General features: G+C 40.9%; 2 protein-coding genes across 3 annotated transcripts; both read left to right on the top strand.

Moving 5' to 3' along the window:
• The first annotated feature begins 1,004 nt into the window (after positions 1-1,004).
• Positions 1,005-6,131, top strand: YIPF1 (Yip1 domain family member 1). Of its 2 annotated transcripts, none has more exons than XM_035333582.1 (9): positions 1,005-1,144; positions 1,263-1,426; positions 1,957-2,037; positions 2,150-2,237; positions 2,341-2,457; positions 3,486-3,652; positions 4,099-4,281; positions 5,232-5,323; positions 5,883-6,131. In XM_035333582.1, exons 1-8 carry the CDS (start codon positions 1,114-1,116, stop codon positions 5,316-5,318), a joined length of 918 nt encoding a protein of 305 aa, XP_035189473.1. In that variant the 5' UTR covers positions 1,005-1,113; the 3' UTR covers positions 5,319-5,323; positions 5,883-6,131. The 2 variants fall into 2 exon arrangements, with proteins under 2 accessions (XP_035189473.1, XP_035189472.1); XM_035333581.1 differs by having other exon boundaries at positions 5,827-6,131.
• Positions 6,132-6,429: 298 nt separating this feature from the next.
• Positions 6,430-24,298, top strand: NDC1 (NDC1 transmembrane nucleoporin). Its single transcript, XM_035333437.1, has 18 exons — positions 6,430-6,573; positions 6,654-6,774; positions 7,771-7,872; positions 8,294-8,468; positions 8,955-9,093; positions 10,489-10,597; positions 12,083-12,134; positions 12,752-12,884; positions 14,707-14,799; positions 15,831-15,912; positions 16,803-16,958; positions 18,058-18,312; positions 18,444-18,562; positions 18,809-18,859; positions 20,162-20,225; positions 21,213-21,313; positions 22,283-22,443; positions 23,523-24,298. The coding sequence occupies exons 1-18, from the start codon at positions 6,523-6,525 to the stop codon at positions 23,584-23,586; spliced, it is 2,028 nt and encodes a 675-aa protein (XP_035189328.1). The 5' UTR covers positions 6,430-6,522; the 3' UTR covers positions 23,587-24,298.
• The last annotated feature ends 2,167 nt before the right edge of the window (positions 24,299-26,465 follow it).

Here is a 26,465-nt window from a genome sequence, read left to right as displayed (position 1 = left end):
CTGCGCTCCTCCGTTCTAACGTCGACTGCACAGCTGCAAGGCTTTTTCAGATAAATCGTGTGTGTTAGTGACGAGCGGGGCCACGTTGGGATGTTTTCCCAGACTGAAAGCAAGAATTAGGTTAATGGTGCCCGAGGGCTGGGCCTGTCAGCGCTGAGGCACTTGAACCTACGCGTTTAGGCTCGGGAGCCACCAACATCTACAATGGGGGCTTTGGAAGTGTCGTGGCTGATGGCACTGGGGTGGTGCGGTGCGTTTGTGTCCTCTGTGCTGCTCTGCTGGCCCGCTGGGACTCACCACGCAGGCTGGGAGGACACCCAGAAATGTATTTTCTATATATATATGTAAATATATATATTTTGTGTGTGTATATATATATATATGTAAACATATAAAATGTATGTACACATATGTGTATAGATATGAAAAGTATTTTCTATATATTTGCATTTTATGTACATGTATTTCCTATAGATAAAATGTATGTGTACATTTAGAGACATAAAATACCCATGTATTTTATATATAATATGTATAATGCATTTTATATACTTTTAAATGCACATATCTTACTATATATCTCTCTATAAAATACATTGTATTTTATACCACGTGTACGTTGTATTTTATATATAAATTTTTATATATAAATTTAGTTTATATTGTGTACTTTAAATACATATCTATTACTATAGATGTTTACACACCTACATGTCCAAGACACCTCCACAAGCACATTACGTTGTGTATATACGTACATATTTACATACATACGTCAAAATGCCCCTATCGGGCAGGTTTTTTATGTTAAACCCCCAAACCCCCGCGTTTTGGGCACCAGCCCCTGCCGTTGGGGCAGGGCCGCGGGCCCCTTAACGGCGCGGGCGGAGCCGGAAGAGGAAGCGCCTCGGCGCCTCTGATTGGCCGCCGCGCTTCCCTACGCCACGAGGCTCCTCCGGAGCGCGAGGGGCGGGGGAGGGGAAATGAGCAGCGCAGCCGCCCATTGGCTGGCGGGACGCGGCGCGCGCGGCCCCTTTAAGCCCGCGGAGCGGCCGGAGCGGGCCGGGCGGCGGCAGGGAGTCGGCGGCGGCTCCGCGGAGGTGCCGGGGCTGCATGGCGGCCGCGGACGGGCTCCAGTTCCCAGGTGAGGCGGCGCCGGGAACTGAACCCGCGGCCTGGGGAGCGGGGCCGGGCCGGGCCGGGCCAGCCGCCGCCGCCTCGGCAGCCGCTCACCGCCCGCCCCGCGCTGTGCTTGCTCGCAGAGTTCGCCGACGCGGCCAGCTTGCTGGCGGCGAACCCCGACGCTACCACCATCAGCATCGAGGAGCCTGCCGAGGCCCCCAAGAGCCAGCATGGCCGTCCGCAGGAGCCGGGCAGGGAGGAGGACGACGAGCTGCTGGGCACCGATGACTCCGATAAAACGGAGGTGATGCCCCTGCTACAGCTGGGGGCTGCGAGAAATCCGGGGGGACGCGCTCACACCCGCACTGCCCGCACCGGCGCGTACCCGAGGGATGCTGACAACGCTGGGATGTGTCTAGAGGACGCCAGGGGTTGGTGCTGGGTGATTCAAAACCCTGCTTCTTCTCTGCCACAGAATTGGCAAAGGGAACGTGCGCTGGCTCTTCAGCTGTCGCAGCCTAGGCAGTTGTCCTGTAATCACGGTGCTTTGAGCTAAGCGAATATGCCAGGAGATGAGTGTAGTGGAAAGCCCAGCGCTGTGTCTCTGTCTGTTCTGGGGTTGGTGGCACTGGCAGGAGAGCAGGAAGCTTTCAAACGCCCAGAGGTTGTCTGCAGGCTCTGCTAGTGCAGCTGTCAGTAAGGGAACTTGTGACACGGAAGAAGACGTGTGCTATAACTGATGTCATTTATGATCGTTTAACTACTGTGTAAACAACCCAGTAACATAAATTGCATCCTTGTAATGTTTTCCACATTTCTTTTTGCACCATGCAGCTGCTTGCGGGACAGAAGAAAAGTGCCCCGTTCTGGACGTTTGAGTACTACCAGACATTCTTCGATGTGGACACTTACCAGGTTCATACTCCTCTTCAGGGGAAAGCTGTTGTCTGAGCCATGCCTTATCCAGACACTGAGGACTTTTCCTTTTTTCACGTTTTCAGTCAGACAAACCTGTGTGTTTTCGTAGGTCCTGGACCGAATCAAGGGTTCTGTTTTCCCCGTACCAGGGAGGAACTTCGTAAGGCTGTATATCCGTAGCAATCCCGACCTCTACGGTAGGTGTGAGACGTTCTCTTCTGAGCTAAGCATTTGGAATTGTATTGTCTTACAATTCTTCTGCCTTCTTGTTTTCTTGTTGAACTTGTGATTCCTTTTAAGGTCCCTTTTGGATATGCACCACGCTTGTCTTTGCCATTGCTGTTAGTGGCAACCTCTCAAACTTCTTCCTCCACCTGGGCAAGCCGACCTACCACTATGTGCCGGAGTTCAGAAAAGGTTTGTAAGTGTATGACACAGTCCTGAGGGTTCCTGGTGTGTTAGCTTGCTTGTTTTAATGTGCTAGTACAGTAATGGGATAAACAGGCCATAGCTTTGACCTAGTAATCTTTTTGATTGATTGATTCTTTAAAATTTTTAGCCATGCAGAAGAAATCCTTAGAGTGGGCTGTAACTGGCAGAACCCCTCTCCTGGGAAGCATAAAATAGTTACAAAATACAGTTTAGCGGAGCAGACAGGACTAATTGGAAGTTATTTTTCTAGCTTTAGTGAGTGTGCCCAGCAGTGGCCACAGTGGTGCTTTTATAGATGCCTTCGTGGGTCCGTGGACTCGTGGGAGCCTGCAGGCCTCAGAAAGGAAATGACTGAGTTAGGTTTCTACTCAGATCACCTACCGAGGGCTGGAAGCGGTTACCTTCTGGTAAACCCAGCACTAAGCAAAAGATGCTCAACTGATACGTGCTCCAGTGAAGTCAGACCCAGGAGCCAATTACCTCTGTCTGTTCTTAAAGTTTGAAGGAGACTGCTGTCCCTGCGGAATAACATAGACGCCTGCTGGGAAACTACTTGAGTAGTTTTGGATTTGACACTCATACCTGCATTCTCTGATTTTTTTTTTTAGCAAAATTTAGCATTTAGGGCATGAACCTAGATCGTGTCTGCATTCTACTCTCATTTTTCAGTATCTGTCAGTAGCTGAATTTCTACTTTTAAGTAAGATTTTCTTTCCTGTGTGGCTCCTTTCACACTGAAAATGATAGCGTTTTACACCCAAGTGTAATAAAGAAATGGAAAATGATAAAAGAACAGTTTCTGAACTCTTTGCTTTTAAAATAACTTGAAATGCTGGCAAAGTAGTTGGAGTGAGGTTGATATAAATGCCGAATTCTCAGTTTATTAGTAGTTTATGCTTTACATTTTGAAGGTAATTTCAGAAGCAGCTTTCTAGTTTCCATGCTGAATGCTTCATACACTTGATTCTGGCTTGTATTCTAATACAATGTTAAATCTTTTGACGTATTTCCAGTGTCCATAGCAGCAACAACGATTTTTGCATACGCTTGGCTTGTTCCCCTTGCTCTCTGGGGATTTCTGATGTGGAGGAACAGTAAAGTTATGAACATCGTCTCGTACTCATTCCTGGAGATAGTGTGTGTGTATGGCTACTCCCTCTTCGTTTATATTCCCACAGCGGTACGTACGGCCTAAAGAGTGTGTCCCTATGTTACATGCCCTGAAAATAGGTCCTGCTTTAAAAACATTGCTATTTCTTACAAGATTATCCATTCCCCAAGACTTTGACTAATATGAACAAGTCTCTTGCTCATTTTGCTTGGCTAAAATAAAGCTTTTCGTTCATGCTTGTCTAGCATCAAGTGGTCCCAGAAAAGCCCAGGGCAGGTCATTTCCCCAGAGGCAGCAAATCCAAGTAAGGAATAACTCAGGGGACGTGAACTTGTCATGCCTGGGAGTAAAGCTCCTTGCTGCTGTGGCTGCTATTAGCGTTGTTCATTCCTCAAATAAGCGTGAGTTAATTTGTGCACAAATTGGCTGGAAGTGTCGAAATGTCAGAGAACAATGCATTCAATAAATTAATCCCTGTTTCACACAGTCTCTTTGATTGTTTTCCTCCCTTACAGATTTTATGGATTATCCCACAAAAAGTGGTGCGCTGGGTCCTGGTGATGTTCTCCCTGTGCCTTTCGGGGTCTGTTTTGGTGATGACCTTCTGGCCTGCCGTCAGAGATGACAACCGGAGGATTGCGCTGGCAACTGTGGGGACCATTGTCCTGCTCCACGCCCTGCTGTCCATCGGCTGTTTGGTATAGCACCGCCTTTCCTCTTTAACCTGCTGTTACCTGGGGCTTGCAGCATGGTACGGTGCAGGGAAGGAGGGGCTGGCTGGTTGCTGGAACATCTTTTTAATCAGGAAACAAGGAGTAATTTTTGAAAAGCCTCCAAAGGAAAATCTGTCATTATTTCAAAAATGGATGCCAATCTGACTGACGGTGCCAATAACAAACTCAATAATGAAGATAGCTTTAAAACAAAATTACTCACAGAACAGAATTTTTACCTAGAATTCATCGTAGTGTCAGCCAAGCGTTAATCTTTGTTGTATCCAGTGACAGCTTATTCCAACAAGTGCTATGCTTAGTTAATCCTTTAAAATGATTAAATGCTCAGTTTATAGTGCGTGCTTACGAGTTTTATATATAAAAATACAAACTTGCCAGAACTTAGTAAATCAGTGTTTTGAAAGCAGAAGACCATCGTGCTACTGGAACACAATGTCAAGGACTTTAATTAATTTTTGTCTCCTTGTTGCACTAAGCAGAATGATACCATACTAGCTTTAGTTCTGATCCCACTTCAGCTTCCAGAATAGATAGGTTTGCTCAGCGTGCAGGAAGAGGGCAAAACACAGGAGTCAGCAGGAGTTCCTGTTACTGTAGGCTGCCTGGATCTTCATCTGATAATCAGCAAACAGTCAAGTAAATTTCTGCAGTCCGTTTCCTTTCTAGTACAGATCATTTCAAAGGCCTTGAGAAGCTAACTGCTGGCTGCTGTTATATTTAAAAGTCCCATTTAGAGTACTATTTTGAATATTTCTAATCTGATTAAAAAAAAAACTTAGAAATGACTGAAATCTGTTGTTTCAGTGCTGTGTTAGCACCCCATGACCAGTGAATTTGGAAACTGTGAATGGGAGCTGATGAGGCAGAACTGTTTCTTTCTAAATGGTCTTTTTGTCTCCTCTGCAATAACTTAGGCTTACTTCTTTGATGCCCCTGAAGTGGAGTTTCCTGCACCTATTGTCCCTGCTCACAACGGAACAACATTAATAAAAACTCAGTAAATAAGGTAAGATTCAAACCTCAGATTTCTTATGTAACCACCTGGAAACATCCTGTGGTTAGGGACACAGATATTTTGAAACTTTTCCCTGAAAAGGGCTTAACAGCTGGATTCTGCCAAGCGGCATCCGCATACAAATACCATTTATTAGCTTTTTTTCCAGTTGTAATGTTAAAATATAGCCATGAAAATGTGAAAGACAGGAACAATGACAAATTACCTTTCTTTTATTTAAGGTTTACTCTTGACAAAGAAATGTTTAGATAACGTGTATTTAGATAATGTACTCTGTCCCTCAGGTCATTTCAAAGATGGCCTTTAGTCCTTTCTCATAAGTATTTATTAGAATTTAATTCTGGAAGTCAAACTTAAGCACAAAATCAATTATATTTGCGTTCCCCTTTGCTTTTAACGCTAGAAGTAAATCGTGTTTCCCCCTTGACGCCTGTGACGCGGTATTTCAGAGCAGCAGCTGTGCGTACGGGGCCATCGGTGTGCTCTCTGCGCAGGGCTGACGCAGTGCCCGAGCCATCCGGACTGCATTCCTCCTGTGGGATGGTTTCACCCTCAGCTCCCTGGTAGCCGGGAGTGCTGCCAGAGGCAGGCGGCGGGAGGATCCTGCGGGAAGGAGGCGACGTGGAGCGAGTCCAGGAAATCAACGAGCAAAGGCCAGGCCTCTGCGAGCACACCATCCTGAAGCATATACGTGAAAAAACAGAATATTCCCTAAGTAGAAGTTATGTTAGATTTAAATATATATATATATACCTATGCCAGGCGAAAATGAGCATTAAAAGCTGTGACACGATCTTAATTGCGTGAATCGGTGTGAGAATCTTTCCTCCCGCATGGCCACTTTCTGGGTACCTATTAGGATTCAAAACCACATTTTTTGATGCGTGTTACTGTCAAAATGTTTAAAAAACCTTGAAATTCAGAGAACGTGACTGGTTTGGGTGGGCGGGGACCTCAAACTCCTCACAGGGGCTCAACCTGAGATGCGCCGCCCCCCCCCCGCGCGGGGGTCTTCTCCCCTCGGGGGGCGCGCCCCCCCCCCCCCCCGCGCAGTGCACGCCGGGACTCGTAGTCCCTCCCGCCCCCATGCCCTCCTTTCCCGGCGCGCCTTGCGCCGGAAGCCGCCTCAGAGGAAGGGGGCGGCGGGCGGCGGCCCCTTCGAACGGCGGCGCGGGCGGCCGGGCCCGGCCATGGAGGCGGCGGCGGCGGCCTCGTGCCGGCAGCGGGCGCTGCTCCGCCAGGTGAGCGCGGCCCCGACCCCCTCGTTCTCCTCCCCCGGTGCCGTTCTCCCCACCCCCTGACGCCGTTTTGCCTCCCGCAGGTGCTGGGCTGGAGGCTGGCGGCCGCCGTCGCCTGGTCCGTGCTGCTGCTGCCCGCCTGCACCGCCGCCTTCGTGCTGCTCGGCCGCGCACAGCCGCTCCGCCCGCTGCGCTGGATCGCCGGTGGGTGGCCCGCAGCCCGGTGCCTCAGCGCCCGGTGTAAAGGACAGCGTTTAGTGAGGTGTCCCGCGGTGCTTTTGTGTCTGTACGAAAAGCTCCTCTGTGGTTTTTGCCCATCTTTGTATTGGGCTCGGTCTCGGGATGGGTAGAGGCTGCCTGGCATTGCGTTTCCCTTCTTTGTGCGTTTCTAAGTGGCGTGCAGGCTTTGAAATGTAAATTTCAGTGTTACTTATAACCACCATAGCCATGGCTTTCTCTAGGTAGCAATAACAAGTAAGTATATCCTTCAGAGAAAAAAAAAAAAAAAAAAAAGATGAGGTGATAGAGGCAGCCCTCTACTTTGAGTACTTGGCCACACTTCCCATTTCCACCATGGGCAACTGCTCCTTCCATGAAGAACTTCAGGTTCCTCACATCATGATGCTTTGAATCGCAAGTGGAATTCCCAAAAGAGGGTGCTCAACGTGGTGGACTCTCTCTCCCTCCAGTGTATGCACAGAAAATTAAGGAAAGCGTTTAGTTGGAAGCTTGATACCTGTCTGTGATCATTTAGCTGCTCAAGGCAGAGAGACTTGATTTCTTTTCCCCTTTGAAAATATAAAGGCCTGAAAAACAACTAAAATCAATGATCTTGTGAGGAGTTTCTTATCGTTCTGGTGTGATCATACGGTCTCAGCTTTCCTTAAACAAAGGGAAGCTGTGTAACATCACCTACAGTTAAATTCACGTTGAATTTATTTTTAATAAAGCTCCGAGTGTTCACTTACTGGAAAACCAGTTATAAGGGTATAAAATAATTTTAAAGTGAAACTTAAATGTGCTTTTATCCAGAAGCATCATACAGCTGGGCAGGTGTAGTTTGACATTACAGAGTCCTTTGAACATTGTTCTTATTTATGCACTCAATGGGCTATTGTTAAAGGCTTAACTGTTACTCTGTTAATGTCACTGCTTTGTTACTGCAATTTTCTGAGCAATAATTGTTTTTTCTTATTTTAGATTCCTTCAATGATCTGTATACTTCATATGTCATCTTTTGTATCCTTCTTATGTCTGTGGTGCTACTAGTCATAAGCATCTTCAACGTCGAATTCTATGCAGGTGGGTTATACTCATTGCCGAACTCGCTATAAAAGCTGGCTTAAAACGGGTGGCCGTTTAAGGGGTCTGTGTTTACATTCAATGTACTTAGCACTGACAGATTTCTTTATAAATTAATATAGAGAGAAGTTATTTCTAAGTAGAGGTAACGGTTTGTATTTACTCAGTACTGCAGGGATGCAGAGAAGCCATGAAAACAGTGGACTTGTGTGAGTCCAAGGGGAGCTCAAACAGCCAAAGGAAAAGCATTTCGCATTCCTGCTACCTCATGGCTAACGCTCCCTTCAGCTGAGCTGCTTCACTGATCTCTTTACTAGAGACTGATTGCAGCTGAAAAGTTCTTTGGTGCCAGTGACATTTTTTTCAAATGGGGGTTTTTATTAGTAACAACAGAGAATTCACTTTTGGCTTTTATTTACAGTTGTGCCATCGATACCATGCTCCCGATTAGCGCTGATAGGAAAAATTATTCATCCTCAGCAAGTTATCCATTCAGCTGTTCACGCTGTAATGGGAATGCTGGTTGCTTGGTGCGCGGCAGTTATGACAAAAGGGAAGTTCCAGTTTCTTGCTGTGCCCTGCACACCTTCAGAAAGGTAATTGTGAGTGGTAAGGATAAATTGCGCAAAGAATTTATATTGTAAAATGTATTTACTGGTGGCCTTTTTTTAAACAGAAGGCTAAAATTTGTGTGCTATCAAAAATGAGCAAATCATTTGTTAATATCCTCTAATAAAGGTTAGGCAGTACCCTATTTTATAAGTATTGTGATGCGTGCAGAGATAACTGGGCCAGAAAAACGGAGTTGCTGGAACTGTTAATGGAAGGTTGAATGATGACAGAACGGTTATTTGAACTGATTCTCATTCTTTTGGTTGATGTGACGTACTAAATATCAGAAGCATCTCGTACATAAATTAGAAAAATAGGTAGTGGGAGTTGTACTTTAGGAAAAAAAACTTACTGAGATACCACGGGTACTGATCAGGAGAGTAAAATTGAACTTCTGATTCAAACTTCTAAAGACTAGAATGACAACTTATTTTTTAAACTTTGAATTAATATTAAGTTCTCTATTTTAGCCTAGAAGATGCTGTTCCTCAGATGTGCCTGAATGAGTATCACCTCTTTTTTCTACTTTCTGGAGCTTTCATTGGATACAGTTATAGCCTCTTGTATCTTATTAACAATATGAATTATTTGTCATTTCCAATTACGCAGGTAAGAGGTTTAAACACCTTTGTGGAAAGACGTGTCGAAGTGAAACTGATCAAAAAAAGTTGTGATTATTTTTTTGAATATGGCTGTACCAGCTGTCTGCAAACTTTCACTAATAGATGAAGCGTGTACTCACATAGCTTCAGATGCCAGTGGCGTTCACCTTCCTGCTCAGCACCTTTCAAATGAACATAGAAATCCAGACTGATGAAGCAACTCTCTTACATTTTAGAAGTTGATTAAGGTGGATCACTGCAGAAACTAAGCTGCTGGAAGGAGACAACATATACAAACTGATCATTATCTCCAGGAGCTAAAAATAAGGGTCACCTAAAAGCTGCAAATCATGCATATTTAAAAAAGAGAAAAGGCTTGTCAGTTGTAATGGCGTACCACGTTTTTTAAAGTCTAAATAGCATACAGAATTTTGCTTAAAACTCAACATCCAAAGCTACTTCACGTGTGCTGCTATGAAACAGGAACTGCATTAATCCCTTCAGAGGGGCCTCTAGCAGTTCTGCAGAGATCTTTCAATTGAGAAGTGGTAAGGGGCGCTTGTGAAACGTCATCTCAGAAATATTTCTTCTGTTTGTGTAGCCTCACGGTAGCTGCTAGCTTTGCATGATTCCTAGATTTAGTAAGTCCAACCAATTTGGCAAAATGTGCCTTTAAACAAGGTTGGTTGTATTAGTGGAACACATTTAAGTCAATCTATGACCATTAAGTTTATCGGCACACTCAGCATCATTTTGGTGATGCCCTAGTTAGTATTTTTTAGAATTATATTATTCAAATATTATTTATTTTTTTCTTTAAATGCAGCTTAGCTGAATAAAAAATAAAATTGCTTTTGCTTCGTTTACATACAGTGTCAGTCAGGTTGCTTTGTTCTTCTGGAAAGATGCAATTTGTTTGCACAGAGAAATCTTTAATCTAATACTGATGCCTTTCTTTAATCTAATACTGATGCCTTAACACTGAAAGGCATCAGTATTACACTGCTGTTGCTGCTTGCAGGGTTACTGACAATATAACTCTCATATATCTGAATTTTCCCTGTGTTTTAATGGAACACTTGTTAATCTAACCTGAAATCTCGTAGATGAAATGTCTGTTGTTTGTTTTGCATTAGGCTGCTTTTTTGATCGTTTCCCATTGTATGCAGTCAGTTTTTCCCTATACGTTTTCATACAAGGTAAGGGATGAAAATTGGAGACGATTATAATATGACAGAAATAGCCTGGGAGAATAAGCAGTAGGTGCAACACATGGCATTGCCTTAACCTATTTTTTAAAATTTGTCTAGACCACAGGTTTTTAAGTACAGTGTCATTTTTTTTTACCATTTAATTGATTTGTTTTGAATGCAGAATATTAAACTAATGTTTTTGTTTTTAGCAATACAAGTACTTACGTTTCAGAAGATCTTTGCCTCTCCTTGTTAAACACAGTTGTGTGGAATCGCTGTATTTGGTTAGAAACTTCTGTGTCGCGTATTACTTTTTTGGTAAGGACTCCTGAAATTGTCTAATTTTTTAATTCCTGTGTTTTCAAAAATGGATTATTTCAGGCAGGCAGGCATTTGATGCTATTTTTCAGCCCCTCAAGTAGCTTGCTGCAGGCATACAGACTTATTTAAGCATAGAGATGTAACAGCTCTCTAAAATGGTGAGAAAAGGTGCTGTGCTCATACACTAGTCTTAATTCTCAAAGCCTCTTAGAATATTGTTTGGTATGTGAGAAATGTTTCTTCTCCAAGGTGATTAGCACCTTCTGTAAGGATTTCTTATCTAGTTGGTAATACTGTAAGAGCATGACAGTATTGGATGAAGACAGCAGGGAACAATAATTTTCTAGCCTGAAAATCTGTGTTTTCAGACACTGTGCTGAAACAGTGGTCCTCCTACAGAGGATTGTCTCAGGTTGGTCTCTTCTGTGAGGGAAGAAGTCTCATTACAGGCAGCTGTGAAATAATTCACACATAGGAGGAGCTACCAAACTAACCAGCGAGCATTTTACCGGTCTGCGTTTGAAAACCTGACGCTTTGGGCTGCTGTTTGTATGTCTATCCTGATCTGTTTCAAAAAGACCTGAAAATACGCAAAAATATCCCAAAGTGCGAATGAAAAAAATTTGTTTCCAACTATAATTTATATTCCCTATTTTCTTTAAATATTCCCAAATCTTAACATAGATAAACATCTCCATGCCTTGGCCTGCTCCTTCCATTGCCTGGTGTTGCGAACAGCCCTAGGGCTGAACCTGACAGTGGGTATGACTTCAGTGTATGTAGTGCTAGTGTGTTTTTACTATTTTAAAGCAAAAATTAGCACTTTGGATTTCCTTCCAAATGCATTTTTTATTACTGGGAGAGACCTGGGAGAAAAAAGCAATATGCCTTCCTTCTGAGTGAGTCCAAAGCTTATTCTTTAAAAGTACAGTGAATAATCTATACTAATGGGGATGATTGGGCTGGGCTTCCTAAAAAACAGTGATTTTTTTTTTTATGGTTGTAGTTATACTCCTAAATAATTTAAAAGTATGCTAGAATTGTCCCATATTTATTTATTTTAGGGGGTAGATTACAATTATAGTAAATCTCTATCAATTTCCACTCTCTTAAAAGCACTCTGCTGCTGCCTGAACTGTGGTGAGAATTAATATTAATTAATGTTAGCCCTCTTTTGTCAGGGAAGAAACAAATAATTCCAATGCTGAGAAGCTAGGAAGAAAGCTCCAAATAAGATCTACATCTCACTGTAAATTTGCTGTCCCGGAGCCTTTTCTCATTCTCTTGTTCCTATTTTTTTAAAAAAACAAAACAAAACCCAAAGGCAGATTGTTTTCTAGTGCACGTGTGTTACAAGGCCATTCTGTCTCTATACATGCATTCTACTTTGATCTTCTTTTTGGCCTGTTTGTGTGCATATTTGTCAGTGTTTTACTTGTTTCAGTGTTTTGTTTTTGTTGTTTTGTGTTTTTTCTCCCCTAGGTTATATCCCAAAAGTATGGATAAGTACCACGATGGATCTTCACATAGACAGGTGGGTAATACGTTGTGTGTACAGTACTCACAGGAGAATATTGCCAACAGCTCCCTTTGCTAAAGTCATCCAGTTTAGCGACTTGGTTTTTGCATGTAGTAAGACTTTGTTCCTCGCTTCCCAGCGCAGAACTTGGGGAGCACTGGATGCTTCTGAACTAAATCAACAAGAGCCAACACCCCCACCAGTAGGAATCATTTTATAGATGGTCATTAAGAAATCCTGTTTGATATCCTTTATTTTCATAAACCTAAAAGAGGCTGATCTCTCCCAGTCTCACGTGTTTTATCTGATTGTGTGGCTTTTAGCATATTTTTATTTGAAATAAGGCTATCATTTCTCTTAAAATGGGGAAGCTGAAGCTCTTAATGCCTTAACTGACTATAGTCATTAATACTTATTTTGTATTAATTTTTTCCTTAATTTCAGTAATTTTAATTTCATTTAATCAGTTAACTGAAAAATTAAAGAAGTGTGATCCCATAGCATCTTTAAGAAACGTTTTGTGGAGGAAAAGAAAAAGGCAACTTTACAATAGCATCAATTGCAAGAATACAGCTTACTATAGATATCTTCATAATAAAAATACTTGTATCTTCTTGATGTTTTATCTGCAGTAAATTGCATCCCCTTGACACTCTCAGTGGCTTATTGGACCTCTCCTTGTTCTACCATACCTGGTTATGTGGTGCATTTCTTCTGATTACTTGGTACATTGCATGGTTACTCTTCAAGATCTATGCTACAGAGGTTAGTATTCAGTGACAATGCTGAAGGTATAATACAATGTTTCACAGATACTTTTTTTCAGAAAAGTATTTGTCCTTCATGGAAACTGCACCTTGTTCTTTGTCCTCTTTGGGTGTCAGGATGCCGTGCCAGCACAGGACCCTTTAACGCCTGGCAGGACTTGTCAGTTTGGTCTCCGCCTATGTTCCCATGAAATGATTTTGTATTTGAGCATGGGACTATCCAAAGACTTGTGACAAACAACTGCAGGTTACATGGGAAGATGATATATCCAGGAAATGCATAACTCTTAATCCAATTTCTCAATAGGAAAGAGAAGAAAATGATGTCAGTGTTCTGTGAGCTAAGCTCTGGAAATTTCAAATTTCAACAAGCCATCAAAATCCACAGTTCTCCTATGTAGAGACACGTTAATAGAATTCAGGCTGCAGTATTAAAATAGACTTTAAGCAATCCTGGGAATTAATACATTTTTGCTTTTTCATTCAATCATTGTTACAAATTAATATGGCTAAAAAAAGACCATTTAAATATATAATGAATCTTATTAAAAATAAATCTGAGGTGGTGATGGGGGGTGGACGGTTGAGGAGGAAGTCTTGCCACCAGAGAATTGGAGTTTTGATATTTGGCTAATCCAGGTATTTCTTTGTAAGAATAGAGGAAAAAGTGTTCATCTAACTTGGATTTTTTTTGGAATACTTTCTTAGACTATGTATCAGTAGGAAAACAAGTGAGGTTTAGATCCCTGGCCAAAGTACTGGTATGAAGCACTCTTAAGGGATGAAAGGTTACACAGTACTTCTTGGAGTGTTAGCTTTAATTTAAAAAGGTCTCTGTTTGTTTTGATTGTATGTGGAAAAAAGATTAACAACAAGTCAAGCATAACTGCTATAATGATGTCAGAATCTGTAGACAGCTGAACAGCAGCTGTGATGTGTGAACAGCCTGTTTCAGAGGATAATAGTCAAAGTGCCAGTGGACATTGTAAGTCATGAATTATTGTGTCACTTACAAAAATATGGAAAAGAAAAGAAGCATCCAGTTGTGAAGGTATAAAATAGATGTTGCCCTTTTGACTATTGAACAAAAGATAAGCTGACCCGCCTGAAATTTTTGATTAGCTGAAAACACTTCCAGAGCTGTTTGCAAATGGTTGCAGGGTGTTAACTGAAAAGACAGTAAGGATGTAAACTTGAATCAGTTCTAGACAAAGTCTCTTTATTAACCCTTTGAAAGCAATTGCTATTATAAATTTCAATTTTGTAGTTGGAAAGGGAAGAAGAGAAAAAGCAATGGTCTGTAATACAAGGTCAGTGACATGGGACAGACGGGTAATCTGTGCCCAATTCATGTTAAGTAGTGTTAAAAAGATGGAATATTTAATAAAAAAATTAAGCACTGTTATTTATATTTGAAACAATGTAGCTGCAAAATCAGAAACAAATTTGTTAAAGCATAGAACATGGATATCTTGCCTAAAAATTTCTTAGTTTATCAGTGAAACAGTATAAGAGAGGAATTCTAAAGTCTTTCATTATTTGATAAAGGAAATCTCTGTTTTTCATCTTATGGGTTATGCTATTCAAGACAGACATGTAGTGTAGATTTGTCATGTTTCTGTGTGTGGTATTGATAGGAGATTTATTTTCTTGCTGTTTCTGTTAAGTTTCAAGCTAGTTTACAGTAAGTTGAAGCAATTGGGTATGTGCTTTTTTATTTCATCATTCCTCTAATAAGTAGCAGCTCAGGTATGGTGTTTCATATTTTTTTTTCCCTGTGTTTTGCTCTGAATAACACAAGTTCTGATGTTTATATTTAGACACATCATTTTCCTGTTCAGCCAACTTTTGCTGAGGAGACAGACCAGTGCCTGCCTAAAATCTTAAACAACAACCCTCCCCTGATTATAAAGGTAAGTGGTCTTCCACCATCTTCCTGGACAGATATGTGCTAGAAAGGTGATTCCGAAACAGTGATCATCTGTGTAACAGTTACTTTAACTGTGGTGCTAGTGCTTAGTTCCTTGAAAAGCTTCCTCAGAACACTCAGCAAGGCAGTTACACCCAGTGGTGAAAACTTGGTTAGTAGTGACATCTGCTGGTGCTCACTACACTGTACTACTTTTAGCCTGAAGACAGACTAATTAGAGGTGAGATGTATTTGTCCACAACAAATGCTCTAGTTTGTACTGGTGCTAACTGGTTCATGACACTTGTGTTTTTGTTTTTTTAAAACTTTTTCAGCTTTGAGTCTCTGTCAAATAAACGGGAATTTTGTCAGAGCTTTGTACACTTCTAACGTTTTGCCCCTACTGCTTATGTTTGAGTTCTAACGTGATCTCTCTTCAAAATAGAAATTATTTCCATATTTATGTTGGGAATTGAGATTCTTTTTCCCCAAAAGACAATAATACAAAAGCAACTAAAATCTGTGAGTAAAGGAGAGTAATTTTGGTCCATCTACAGTAGACATTAATCAAATTTATTGGTTATAATTAAATAAAATTGACCTCATATAAGAAGCATTATGTAATTAAAGGTAATACTCTGCACGTGGAAGATCCATACTTAATGATTATATGGATCTCTAATAAAACTAAAGGTATAATAAGCTGCAGTTCATTTGAATTCTGTTTTAAGCTTTGTGTTATCAAAGGATCTGTGGGGAAGAATTGAGCACAGCACATTCTACTTTATAATCTCAGCAGTTACTAAAGTGTCTAGCTTATAATTGGGTATTGCATAGTGAGAGAAATCCGGCTATCATTGGGCTGTCACGTTAACTACTTCGTAGTCCTTTGCCACCTCTTTTTTTTTCCTGTCACTGTGCTGGTTTTAGTCTTTGTAAACTCAGTCTCTGTTAGCGATTGTATTTGTTTTTGTAACTACAGCTTTTAAGGAACACACTTGGACTTTGCATGAACTAAAACATTTTCCTTTGCAGTTCTTAGCCTTACAAGACTTGATGTTGCTTTCCCAGTATTCCCCTGTTCGGCGGCAGGAAGTCTTTAGCCTTAGTCAGCCAGGTAATTATAAAAGGCCTCTCATGATGATTCTTTTTTTTTTTTAACGCTAGTCAGATGCTTTGACTAGTCTTTTTTTTTTTTTTAATGCTGTGATGTATGCTATGTAAGCTGGAAGACCTCATAAGTAAAAGTATTCCTCTGCTTGTTCCAAAAGAATGCTTAATTACCTGTATTCTTATTGTTTCATCTACTAAAGTCAATAAATATTGGTCCCTGTTGTTTGATTTAAATGACAGCCATGAGGAAACACAGGTCTTAAAGTATTGAAAGCAGGGTCCTCTTGACATCACCAATCAAATAGTCTAAACTGAGCAATCTAACAGATGTGTATGTAAGCCTAATGGTCAGACGTGAGATTAAATTGAGCATAAATAATGAGTCACCACTGGAGTTTTGAAAGCAAACAATGGCTATGATTCTAATTAGTACACAAGCCTCTTGCTATATACAAAGACACGGCAGAGAAGGGCAAGTGAAACTGCCTAGAAGACTTCAAAAACTTTGTGGCACCTCATCAGTAATTCTGATGTTTGCACTACTTCAGAATTGTTTACCACCACCATTGGTATCACTTGGTTCGTTTTAGTTGTTTAACATATTTCAAATCTGATGGGCCAAATTGCCTGCGTTTCCCACTTGCTTAATGGGTTTTGCTGAAGTCTTTTTTAGAGTTACTCATTGACAGAGGGTAGAATCTGTCCATGTTTTCATTTTCCTTTCAGTATAAATAAACGGTCGCAGTGAAAACACTGTGGCTTTTCAGAAATTGAATGGCACTATGGTCTTTGAAGCTTAAGCTGAGAGCAAATGCGCACTGTCAGAATAGATGCAGTGATGAACATCAGGATCAAACATGCCTACTGCTTTTCATTTTGTCTGCGTACTGCTAGGTGGGCACCCACACAACTGGACCGCGATATCAAGGGAGTGTTTGAGTCTCCTGAGTGATCTGACCCAGCGGCTGATCGCACAGCAGGAAGCTGCAGCAGCAAATGGGAGAGCAAAACAGCAAGCAGGAGAGATGAAAGTACCTCCACAGACTCCAGGTACTGTGAGGAAATGCTCGTAAGAGTTTATAAAGCATGGAAATACCTATAGATTTCATAGGTACATCAGCATGAATTAAATTCTATGGAAAAATTAGTAGTGGGTTTTTCTGCAAATAAATGGAAACTATATTAAAAAAAAACCACTTCCCACCCCCGATTTCATTTCAACTATTCTTGTTGCAATAATCCCAGAATGAATGGAGAACTTTGAAAGAGCATGCTTGCTAGGTTTGCTTTGTGCCATGTGTCCAATACAGTGTATTTTTCCATACTTGCATTAATTAGGAAAGTAACTATCACAATTTTAGTAAGTGGTTGAGCCTAGTACAGGGAGAACTTAAGTGTTGCCAAGAGAGGCTTGAGAGGCTTTATCATTTGTGTGGCTGCTGTTATGGTTAGGTTTAAGATGGTAAAATTGTTCTTTGTTTTGTTGTTATAGGGACTTTGAATAAGTTCATGCAGTTTACTGAGTATCCCGGTAATGAAAGAAAAGGCAGTTTGACGTGAGTGAGCTGTGTGCAGTTGGCAAGCATTTGGGGTGTTTCACATGACGGACTCAGGCATCGTTCCTGGCAGCAGAACTGTGTTAGCATGAGGGCTGCCAGGTAACTGAATCCCTTAGCAGTCAGTGCCTAGGACACAAGTATACTGTCCTGGGAACAGCAGGGAATTGTTGGCATGTCAGAGGTGGATTTCTTCTAGTGCTGCTGGTGCCTTGGAATTTGACACTGACTTGTCTTTCTGACTTACCAAGCAGAATCATTCTTACGTAGGGATTGTCCTTAAGCAGCTTTGTTTTCTGGTACTTAATAGTAAAAGTACACTCTACGTTGATACATACCAGTACATAGTAATGCTAGTTAGCTAAGGGGGGGAGATCCAGACAGGTCTTCTTACTTGTTCTTGAACTGATGAACTTTTAAAATGCTTCATACTCATGCTGATTTTTCTTACTTTGTAAGACCACAGTGGAAACAATGCCTGTTAATGAGAATTCTGACAATACAGAAGCTGTTGAAATAGCAGTTAAATAACAGACCCACTCTCTATTTCATACGTGCCAGCCTGTTTACACACAGTGTATTTCTGTTGTCAGCAGCTGCAGTGACAGAAGACATGCCATTCCAGTCACAGAGGTCTAACGTCATTCACAGAGCCTCCATGTCTTCCCTGGTTAAGTCGCCCCTAATGCCTTCGAAGACATCACCTGGGGCTGATACTGGCTCACCTTTCAGTTCACCTGCTTTAACCTCCAAGGTGGGAATTCTGGATTTAAACTCTCCGTGGCATGGATCAGTCCAAAGTCCTCATGTTATGAGAAGGGGACCAAAGCTGTGGACAGCAGGTTCAGGTAGACGCTTTTCCACTACACTTGTTCTTAGCCTTCTAGTCGTAGGTGTAACAGATGTCAGTAGAGATCTGTATCTTTAGGACTAAAGTGACAACAACTAGTTTTTTGAAGAGACTGCATTTCTCTTGTAGGTCTGCAAATGAATGGTTCCCACCACGAATCCTTCCCAGTGCTCTCTGTTGCAAGAGTTGGCAGTGAGACAGTACAGCCCAGCTTTATTTACACATGGCTTCAGAACAAGCAAGAACAGGTAGAGTAAAAGTTGCAGCACAGATATAAGTTACAGCCAGCACAGCCTAGGTGTTCTCTCTGCTGAAAGAACTTTCCATTTTCTTGAATGAACACTTCCTTCTCCAATTATCTTACATAACTTAATAAAAAAACCTTCCCCCCCACACCCAGTTCCTTTTTACTATGGAAAAAGTAGTAGAGTTGAGGAGGTTCAACTGTGCGTACCTTCAGATAAATGCAATATTTTTAATCTGTTTCTTTTCAGATAAAAAACTTCTTGTCAAAACGAGCGCTGATAATGTATTTCTTCAGCAAGGTAGTTAAGATCTTATGTTTTGTGCATGGTCTATAAATGCATGAGCAGGTGGGATCTGCTGTGTCACTGGGTACCTCTTACATGTAGTAACAATTATAAAATGCTTTCTTTTAATTTAAGGTGTTCTGTAAGTATGGTGTTGTTTTTACTGTGAGGTTCAAGCGCCAAGGGATAAGACGAGAGGAAATAGCCTCAAGTTGCACCACAGGAGGTTTAGGTTGGATGTTAGAAGAAATTTCCTTACTGAAGGGGTTGTGCGGCACTGGAATAGGCTGCCCAGGGAAGTGGTTGAGTCACTGTGCCTGGAGGTCTGCAAGAAACATGTAGATGTAGAACACGGGGGCATGGTTTAGTGGTGGGCTTGTCAGTTGCAGGTTAAAGGTTGGACTAGACGATCTCAGAGGCCTTTTCCAACCTGGATGGCTCTGTGACTGATTCCTACTGTAACAGGAGTATCCTATACATACATAAAAGAATAAAAACACTTGTTTAAACTAGGCTGTTTGTAAACTGCACTTTGCTTAAAGTATTGTGTAGTAAAACACAAGTGAGAACATAAAAATGCAGTTGTCTCTGTATACTCATTGATAGGTGATACAGCCTCTAGTTGAAGTTACAATTCAGTTAATTTCTTTTTGTCAGTTAATTTTCTTTTTGTGGAATGTTGGGAACTTCTCCTTTTGAAATCCTCATACTAATGTAACTACTGCCTTTCAGGTGAACTGGAGAGCTTAAACTAACCTTGCATAATATTTATGCAGAAAAACAACTGAGCATTGCTCTTCACATAATTGAACAAGATTCAGTTAAGTTTTACAGAAGCACTCTCCTCTACTGTAGATCTTTGTTTTTCATAGTTTTAAATGTTTCCTGCAAGTAAAGTTCATATTTTTATATGCAGATCTTTTCTGTGCATGTGAGAGTGACTCATACTTACGTGTACAGCAGTGTTTTCTGATCAGTTAGACTGGAATGGAGACTGAACCAAATAAGACCATGCAATAGGAATGGAGGGATTGTATTGCTTATTTAGCCCTTGGAAGCTTGTTAGCTAATATACTTTCTTTTTTGGGGGAAGTTCCAATTGTAGCTATAGTTTTGTGGGGAGCTCCAGCCCCAAAAGAACTTTGGTTTATTAAAAGATCAGATTTTTCTATGCATTCCCTAAAATTTGTTAGCCTTGCAGATATTTTCTGAGGGGAGGGATGTGACCCTGTGAAACGCCTAATACCTTAACTGAAACCTGCAATGTTGGTGACGCTGTTTAGAACCTGCACTCAGAATGCTTTGATTCCTTCTCAGCATCCAGAGGCCTCCATCCAAGCTGTTTTCTCTGATGCCCAAATGCACATCTGGGCATTGGAAGGTAAGTGGTTTCTGTTCCCGGCTTTTCTGCACCTTTAGAATGTCCCATAGAGGTTTGGGAGCAATTCCTGAACTTGATTTCTGTTGCTTTTCTCCAACATGAACCAACGTCTCTCTTTTACATTAGTTTCAGTAATAAACTTACAATGTTTTTAGGAAGTAAACCTGCTGTAAAAAGAGTCTGAATTTTTCTCTTGTTAATCACAGAGAGCAGAGGGATGGAGTGATGGAGGCACTTAAGTAATAAATTAAAAAATAATTGGGAAGAGATAGTCCAGAGAGATTTAAAATAACAGTGAGTGTGTGGTTGCACAACAGGATTTTCTTGTTTGTTTCAAAGTCAAGAGCAAACACCAGTGTTTATGGAATCTTTTATAGTATTAGACTGTGCAAACATTGATCAGCTTCCTAGGTTAGATGTTTTATGGGCAGATAAGACAGGCTGTGCCAGACTGAAGGTGATGAGCCAAGAAATACAGTTCAGAGATGAGAATAATACCTACAGCTTTACACATGAGCAGACAGTGCTGTTTGCGTTTTAGCAGGGCTAAGGGGCTAGGCTGTACCATTTTAAAAATATGATAAACTAATAAACCAAGAAGGGGTTTAAAGCTAAATCCAAATTTCCCTTCAGAGTAGTAAAGTTCTTGTACAAGCTGAACAAAAAGTTGAATGATCTGGAAATGTTTCTGTATGGCTGGGATTGTCAAATAAGGCTTGTCTTTTGGTTGACATCAGGTACAGTTCCGATCAGAGGAGTGCAAAGGGAGCCAATCCTCTTTTAAATTTATTTTATTTATCATCTCGCTGTCAAACCAGTGTCTGATTTAGTCCTGAAGTAAGTCAAAGCTGAGGTACCCGTTAGTTGCCTGTAGTCTTAAGAATTCCACCACACTAGTAGAATCTTCAGGCAAAAATGTGATATATGTAAATGGTTCAAAAGCTGAGAATCTTGTAATTATAGCAAACTTTTTTTCCCTCCCCAAAGGTCTGTCTCATTTGGTAGCAGCTTCCTTTACTGAAGACCAATTTGGAGTTGTTCAAACTACGCTGCCGGCTATCCTGAATACTCTACTGACGCTTCAGGAGGTGAAAACCATTAACTTTTCCTTACCACTGAACAAGTTTATTAGAGGAGGAGTTTTGTTAATTTTATATTTTGATACCACTGTCCAATCATAACGTTAAAGCTGTCACTGCTATAAGCCGTTTGTCATCTGCAGATAACCTAAACAAAACAGCTAATAGCCACTAAGTTCATTATGAAACAGCTGAATAAAAACCTCGTTAGATCTGTGAAATGTAGAAGCCGCATTTTTTACTGGAACGATTCACTTAAAAAATAAATGGTGCTAAGTGCTCAGTTAAACCTTGTTTCAGGGATGCAGCAGACTTAATATGTTTGAAGCATAGTTAGGGCTTCATCTTTAGTTGCTGTACACAATTCCTTGTGCAACCCGGAGCACTTGGAGACATTGCAAATCACAGGAGATAAGATCCCTGTGGTGTTTCCTTACTAACACTAAGGCATTACTCAAACTGTTCAAATTATCGAGGTTTGGAAATGAGTATTTAAAAAAAAAAAAATCAGATTTGTTTTCAAGGCTATGCATGTCTCCTTGAAATAATCATTTTATACTTCCTTAATGGAGGAGATTCTTTGAAAGAATTTTGAGGTTATTGAAGCTCTTCAGTAAAAGTAATCTATTCCAAGAACCAGCACTGAGGGGAAGCAAAGGGGCACGCTGCTTTTTTTTAAGGAAAGAAGCCATAATACAGAATAGAATTGGTTTTGTACTGCAGGATGTGTGCTGTGCTTAGCTTTTAAGACTCATTATCAGAGAACCTTATTTCACAGAACATGTTTCTGTGTTCATACTGATGGCCGAGAAATGAAAGGTCTCAAATACAAAGCTTGGTCTGAGATGCATATCTGAGTGAACTTCTGAACTTGTGCTTCTTTTTTGTGTGCTTTATTTAACATAGACATGTTGCTAGTTCTATTATAAAGTAATTAAACAGATGAAATAAGCTCACCTGTGTTTTTTCCTCAATTAGGTCGTAGACAGACATTTCAAACTGCCTCATGTTTCTAGCAAACCTCCCAGGATTTCGGGAAGTCTGGTGGACACATCTTACAAAACGCTAAGATTTGCACTTAGAGCATCTCTGAAAACCGCGCTGTACCGGATAACTACTGTCTTTGGGGAACACTTAAAGTAAGAACTTCTTCATGATTCCCTATTTGCTAAATTTAGTTCAGTTAAATGTTAATGTAGAACCTATGAAAAATGGATATTTGTGCAAGAATCCCTTTAGGACATTATTCTAACATGGTATTTTAGTATTTTTTGGCTTGGTCAACCTTACAAAATTACTGCATAGATACATGGTCCCTGTTAGAAACTTCACCCAAGATTTCTGGGTTCAGTGATATTTCATGAACTCTTTAGAAGCAGTCTGTGAACACCACTCATTTAATAAATTGTAACTGTTGAAAAGAAAGTGAATCAGCTTACAGACAAATATCTGTTTAGTGGGGGGAGAATTCTGAGAAACCTGTGCAGCCCCCAAGTAATCAAATTCCCACCCTTGGTTGTCTGACTCTCAGCTGCTGTCACAGCAGGCAGACTCTTACACTTGGCCTCTGAATATGTGGGACTGAAACTTCCTTCAGAATCTGCCCATCTCTGTGGGGATGAAATGTCACTCAGTTCGGAAGCACTAGATGTACAGGAGAGATTATTTTTGAGAGATTCTTCCTTACTTAAATGATTCTTGCAAGGTAAACAATTGCTCATGAAGCTGAATCAGGGAAAGTTCATATTGGATATTAGGAAAAGGTTTTTCATCAAGGGGATGTTTGGGCACTGGAAAAGGCTCCAAGCCTGCTGGAGTTCAAGAAGTATTTGGACAACATTCTCAGATGCATGGTTTAATTTTAAGTAGTCCTTTGTGGAGCCAGGAGATGAGTGATCCTTGTGGGTCCCTTCCAATTTAGGTTGTCCTGTGAGTATATGATTGCATGATTTACATGGGTAAAGAAATAGATGAGGTTTCTGGGGACAAGTGTCTTTCGGTAGTGAAAGCTGTTGAGGTTAAGAACTGACACTTTTAATTATTAATATCTATCTCTGTGTGTTTTTCTTGGAACGTGGTTTTTCATACAGCTGGGTTTTCTAAATTTCAGCTCAAGTGTAATTGTTTATTTCAATGTATACTTAGTTTCGGCTTGAGGCTTTATTTTGTGGTGCATTACATTTAATATAAAACCTTATGTTCTGTGTTTGTTTTTTAGTGCAGTGCAAGTGTCTCCAGAACATAAGAAAAGACTTCAGCAGTTCTTGGAATACAAAGAGTAAACAACAGATTTTGATACAGCTACAGTTTGTTCAATACTCTTGGTAAGAAGGAAGTGGAACTACTGAGCTGTTTTATCGTGGCTTTTTGGAAAAGCATGTGGAAGCACAAGTTGCAGAATAAAACTCTTAAAATTGTAGAAAATATTTCAATTTCGGATTGGTTCATCTTTTGTACAATAAAATGTTTTAAAATTCATCTTGCCTTCTTTTAATATCACAGGTGAGAGTGTCAGTGTGTCAGTTCTTATTTCATGTAAGACTATGATGTTGGAGATTATCAGTTACTTTGCCGGTCGGATCCCTCACTGTTCCTCCCCCCTTGCCTTCTTTTCCTATTCTCTCCTGATAAAGGGCTGAGTAGAGATTTACATAGATGCTTAATGTGCCTAAGTGTTTCATAAATTCAGCTGATAATACTTTTAGTGCAGATGAAGCATGTACTTTAAGGATAGGGAACAGATGTGTCAAGGAATAAAACATCCTTCTCTTCTGTCAGATGGAAATATTCCTTCTGAGCGAAATGGGTGTGCAGGAAGGCATTGTTAACACACAAATACTACTTGAAGCTATCAGCTTGGATTTTATCTCTAAGGTGACCTAGAAAACTAAGTTCTGATCTACCCTGAAACATACAGGAAACATTACTCTATGTAGTAAAACTCTGAGTAGTGATACTGTGACAACATATTCAGATATTTTTAAAAAAATACATTATTGGTAGCTTCTGATGAGAAATAGGATTTTAACAGCATTTTTTGAACTGTATTCATAAGCAAACCTGACAAAGTTGTTTGAAAAGGAACAATCCCATTTTTAAACTGACTCCAGTTACTGTGATGTCTACACAAAACTTGTATGGAATATGGAGCGCTGAGAGGTAGCTGCAGTAGTTGTATCTCAGGGCAATTACAGTAAGGTAAGGTGTGAATGGTCTTGCAAATGCTTTTAGTGTGATGCGGGGAAAGAAAATTTGGATGCTTCTTCCATTCCCTTTAGTGCTTAAAGCCCTGTGTTTTTACCAGAGCACCTAAGATCCAAAGATGACCAGGATGTTGGTTACCTTGGTGTGGTGGATCAATTGGCTGACAGAGCGGTTGCGTAAAAATAATTCCTTAGCAGGGACCAGTAAGGAAGAGGAAAAACCCAGATCCACAGTGGGATCTACATACTGCTTTCCTCAGTACAGAGACATTTAATTTTGACATACAGACTCTGTATGGGTTAGCTTGGTAGTGGACATTAGAACTATATTCCATTTGGGTTGGGGTGGCTTACAGCAAACACCATATGGGGATGGCCAGCCTTTCATTATATTTAAGGTTGGACATTAAGTCTTCTGAAGTTTTCCCCAAGGTTAACTTCTACCACAGATTTGACTTACGTCAAAACCTCTGCCCCTCTGGTTTATTAAATAATTTGCTCTTTTGCTGGTATTGCAATGTGCACCTGGAGTTAAATGATGCTTCAGCTAGTACCTCAGGTGTTAACTGTTGACCCAAACAAGTTGGTTGAAAGTTTCAAATAAATTTTCTGTGCATTTAAACAGGTGCAGAGTGGTTTTTTTTTTATCGCTCTGGTATTTTGTGCAACACTCCCACAACTATAAGCTCTAAGTTGTAATTAACAGTGTTATGGCTGTCAGCAGGAGGCTTAAAATGCAGACGTCTTTTTGATGCCAAAGTGCTTGAGGTCTGTCGTCCTTGTGTTGCAGCAGAGATCTGCATGCGACATCTGCTAATGTGCGTGTGATTCATGGCATTCTCCGGGTATGACAGAAGAGCTTTCCAAAGCTGATTGCTTTGTGGTTTAAAAGCTACAATTCTAGTAGTGTAGTGTTTATTTTTTAAAAAAAGTCTTTACTTAAAAGTGGATCTTTAACAGTGTCTTGTGCTCATAGATGTAAATGTACAAGAACATAAAGTGTATGATGGGTGCCCTCTGAAGTTGCAATATCTGGATTATAGAACTCAAATGGGTAACATCTCATTCTAGGTTGGGGTTTGGGAATAATTTTATTCCTCTGGCAAACTGTGCTGGTGTTTCAAGTCCCCTTACACTTCTGTCTTAACATAAAACTAATCACTCTGTGAAACTTCTGTGAGGTATGTGAGGTCTCTTGAGTTCATTTCTGCATTCTGAGTAATGAGAAAAAAATCATAAAGCCTTTTTACAGTTGGTTTCTATGTGACTGCAGCTAAACTTGTTCCCTTAAGCCCAATGGTATTTCTCATCTGTTTAATCATCTCTAAGCTGAGCTGTGCTTTCTTACTGGCTTGCCTACTGCATGCACAAGTGAAACTGATAGCATTTGGTTGACTGTTATTCTGGCAGCTTTGTGAGCTACCTGCCCCTCCCCACAGGTTAACTGCAGTCAAGAATCCCTGAAATTATTTTCACTGTAGCTGCAGACGTAGGCAGCCGATTGTTCAGATCTGTTTTCCTGTTACATCTGAGTAATGAGTTGGAGAGTTTAGTTCTTAAGCAGTCCCATATAAATCTGAACAACCCCCTGTCCTGCTTTGTTTTCTGAGACACAACTTTGAAAATTCTGAGTGAGCAAACACAGTGGCCCAAGCCCTTGTACGCTCCTGTATCTGAGGGAACTGCTGGACTTGCTCCCTCATTTCACCCCTTTGGAGAGTTGTCTTGATGCCAGTTATGCTCAGGGCCTGAATGCACCCTTGAAATGAAGTGGTTGCAATTCTGTCGCTGCTTACTTTGAACAGAGGCTGTTTTGTGTGTGCTGCTCCTGCTGTCTTAAGGCCCGAAGGAGCCCTCTTCCCACCTACCGAGGAGCACTCCCGGCCCCACCTTCCTCCAGCCATGGAACAAAGCTGAGGGTCTGCATAAGAACATCACAGATGCTGCAAGTTGAGCCT

The sequence above is a fragment of the Oxyura jamaicensis genome, chromosome 8 (assembly GCF_011077185.1).
Source record: "Oxyura jamaicensis isolate SHBP4307 breed ruddy duck chromosome 8, BPBGC_Ojam_1.0, whole genome shotgun sequence".
In the NCBI taxonomy this organism is placed as follows: Eukaryota; Metazoa; Chordata; class Aves; order Anseriformes; family Anatidae; genus Oxyura; species Oxyura jamaicensis.
Note: the sequence above shows the minus strand (reverse complement) of the source record. Positions and strands in the feature narration are given on the sequence as shown.

Coding starts and splice junctions, on each gene's coding strand:
- YIPF1 (XM_035333582.1), top strand. CDS start 1,114: ATGGCGGCCGCGGACGGGCTCCAGTTCCCAG. Junction 2,238..2,340: donor TAGCAATCCCGACCTCTACG/GTAGGTGTGAGA, acceptor ATTCCTTTTAAG/GTCCCTTTTGGATATGCACC. Junction 4,282..5,231: donor TGCTGTCCATCGGCTGTTTG/GTATAGCACCGC, acceptor GCAATAACTTAG/GCTTACTTCTTTGATGCCCC.
- NDC1 (XM_035333437.1), top strand. CDS start 6,523: ATGGAGGCGGCGGCGGCGGCCTCGTGCCGGCAGCGGGCGCTGCTCCGC. Junction 7,873..8,293: donor CAACGTCGAATTCTATGCAG/GTGGGTTATACT, acceptor TTTTATTTACAG/TTGTGCCATCGATACCATGC. Junction 10,598..12,082: donor TGTCGCGTATTACTTTTTTG/GTAAGGACTCCT, acceptor TTTCTCCCCTAG/GTTATATCCCAAAAGTATGG.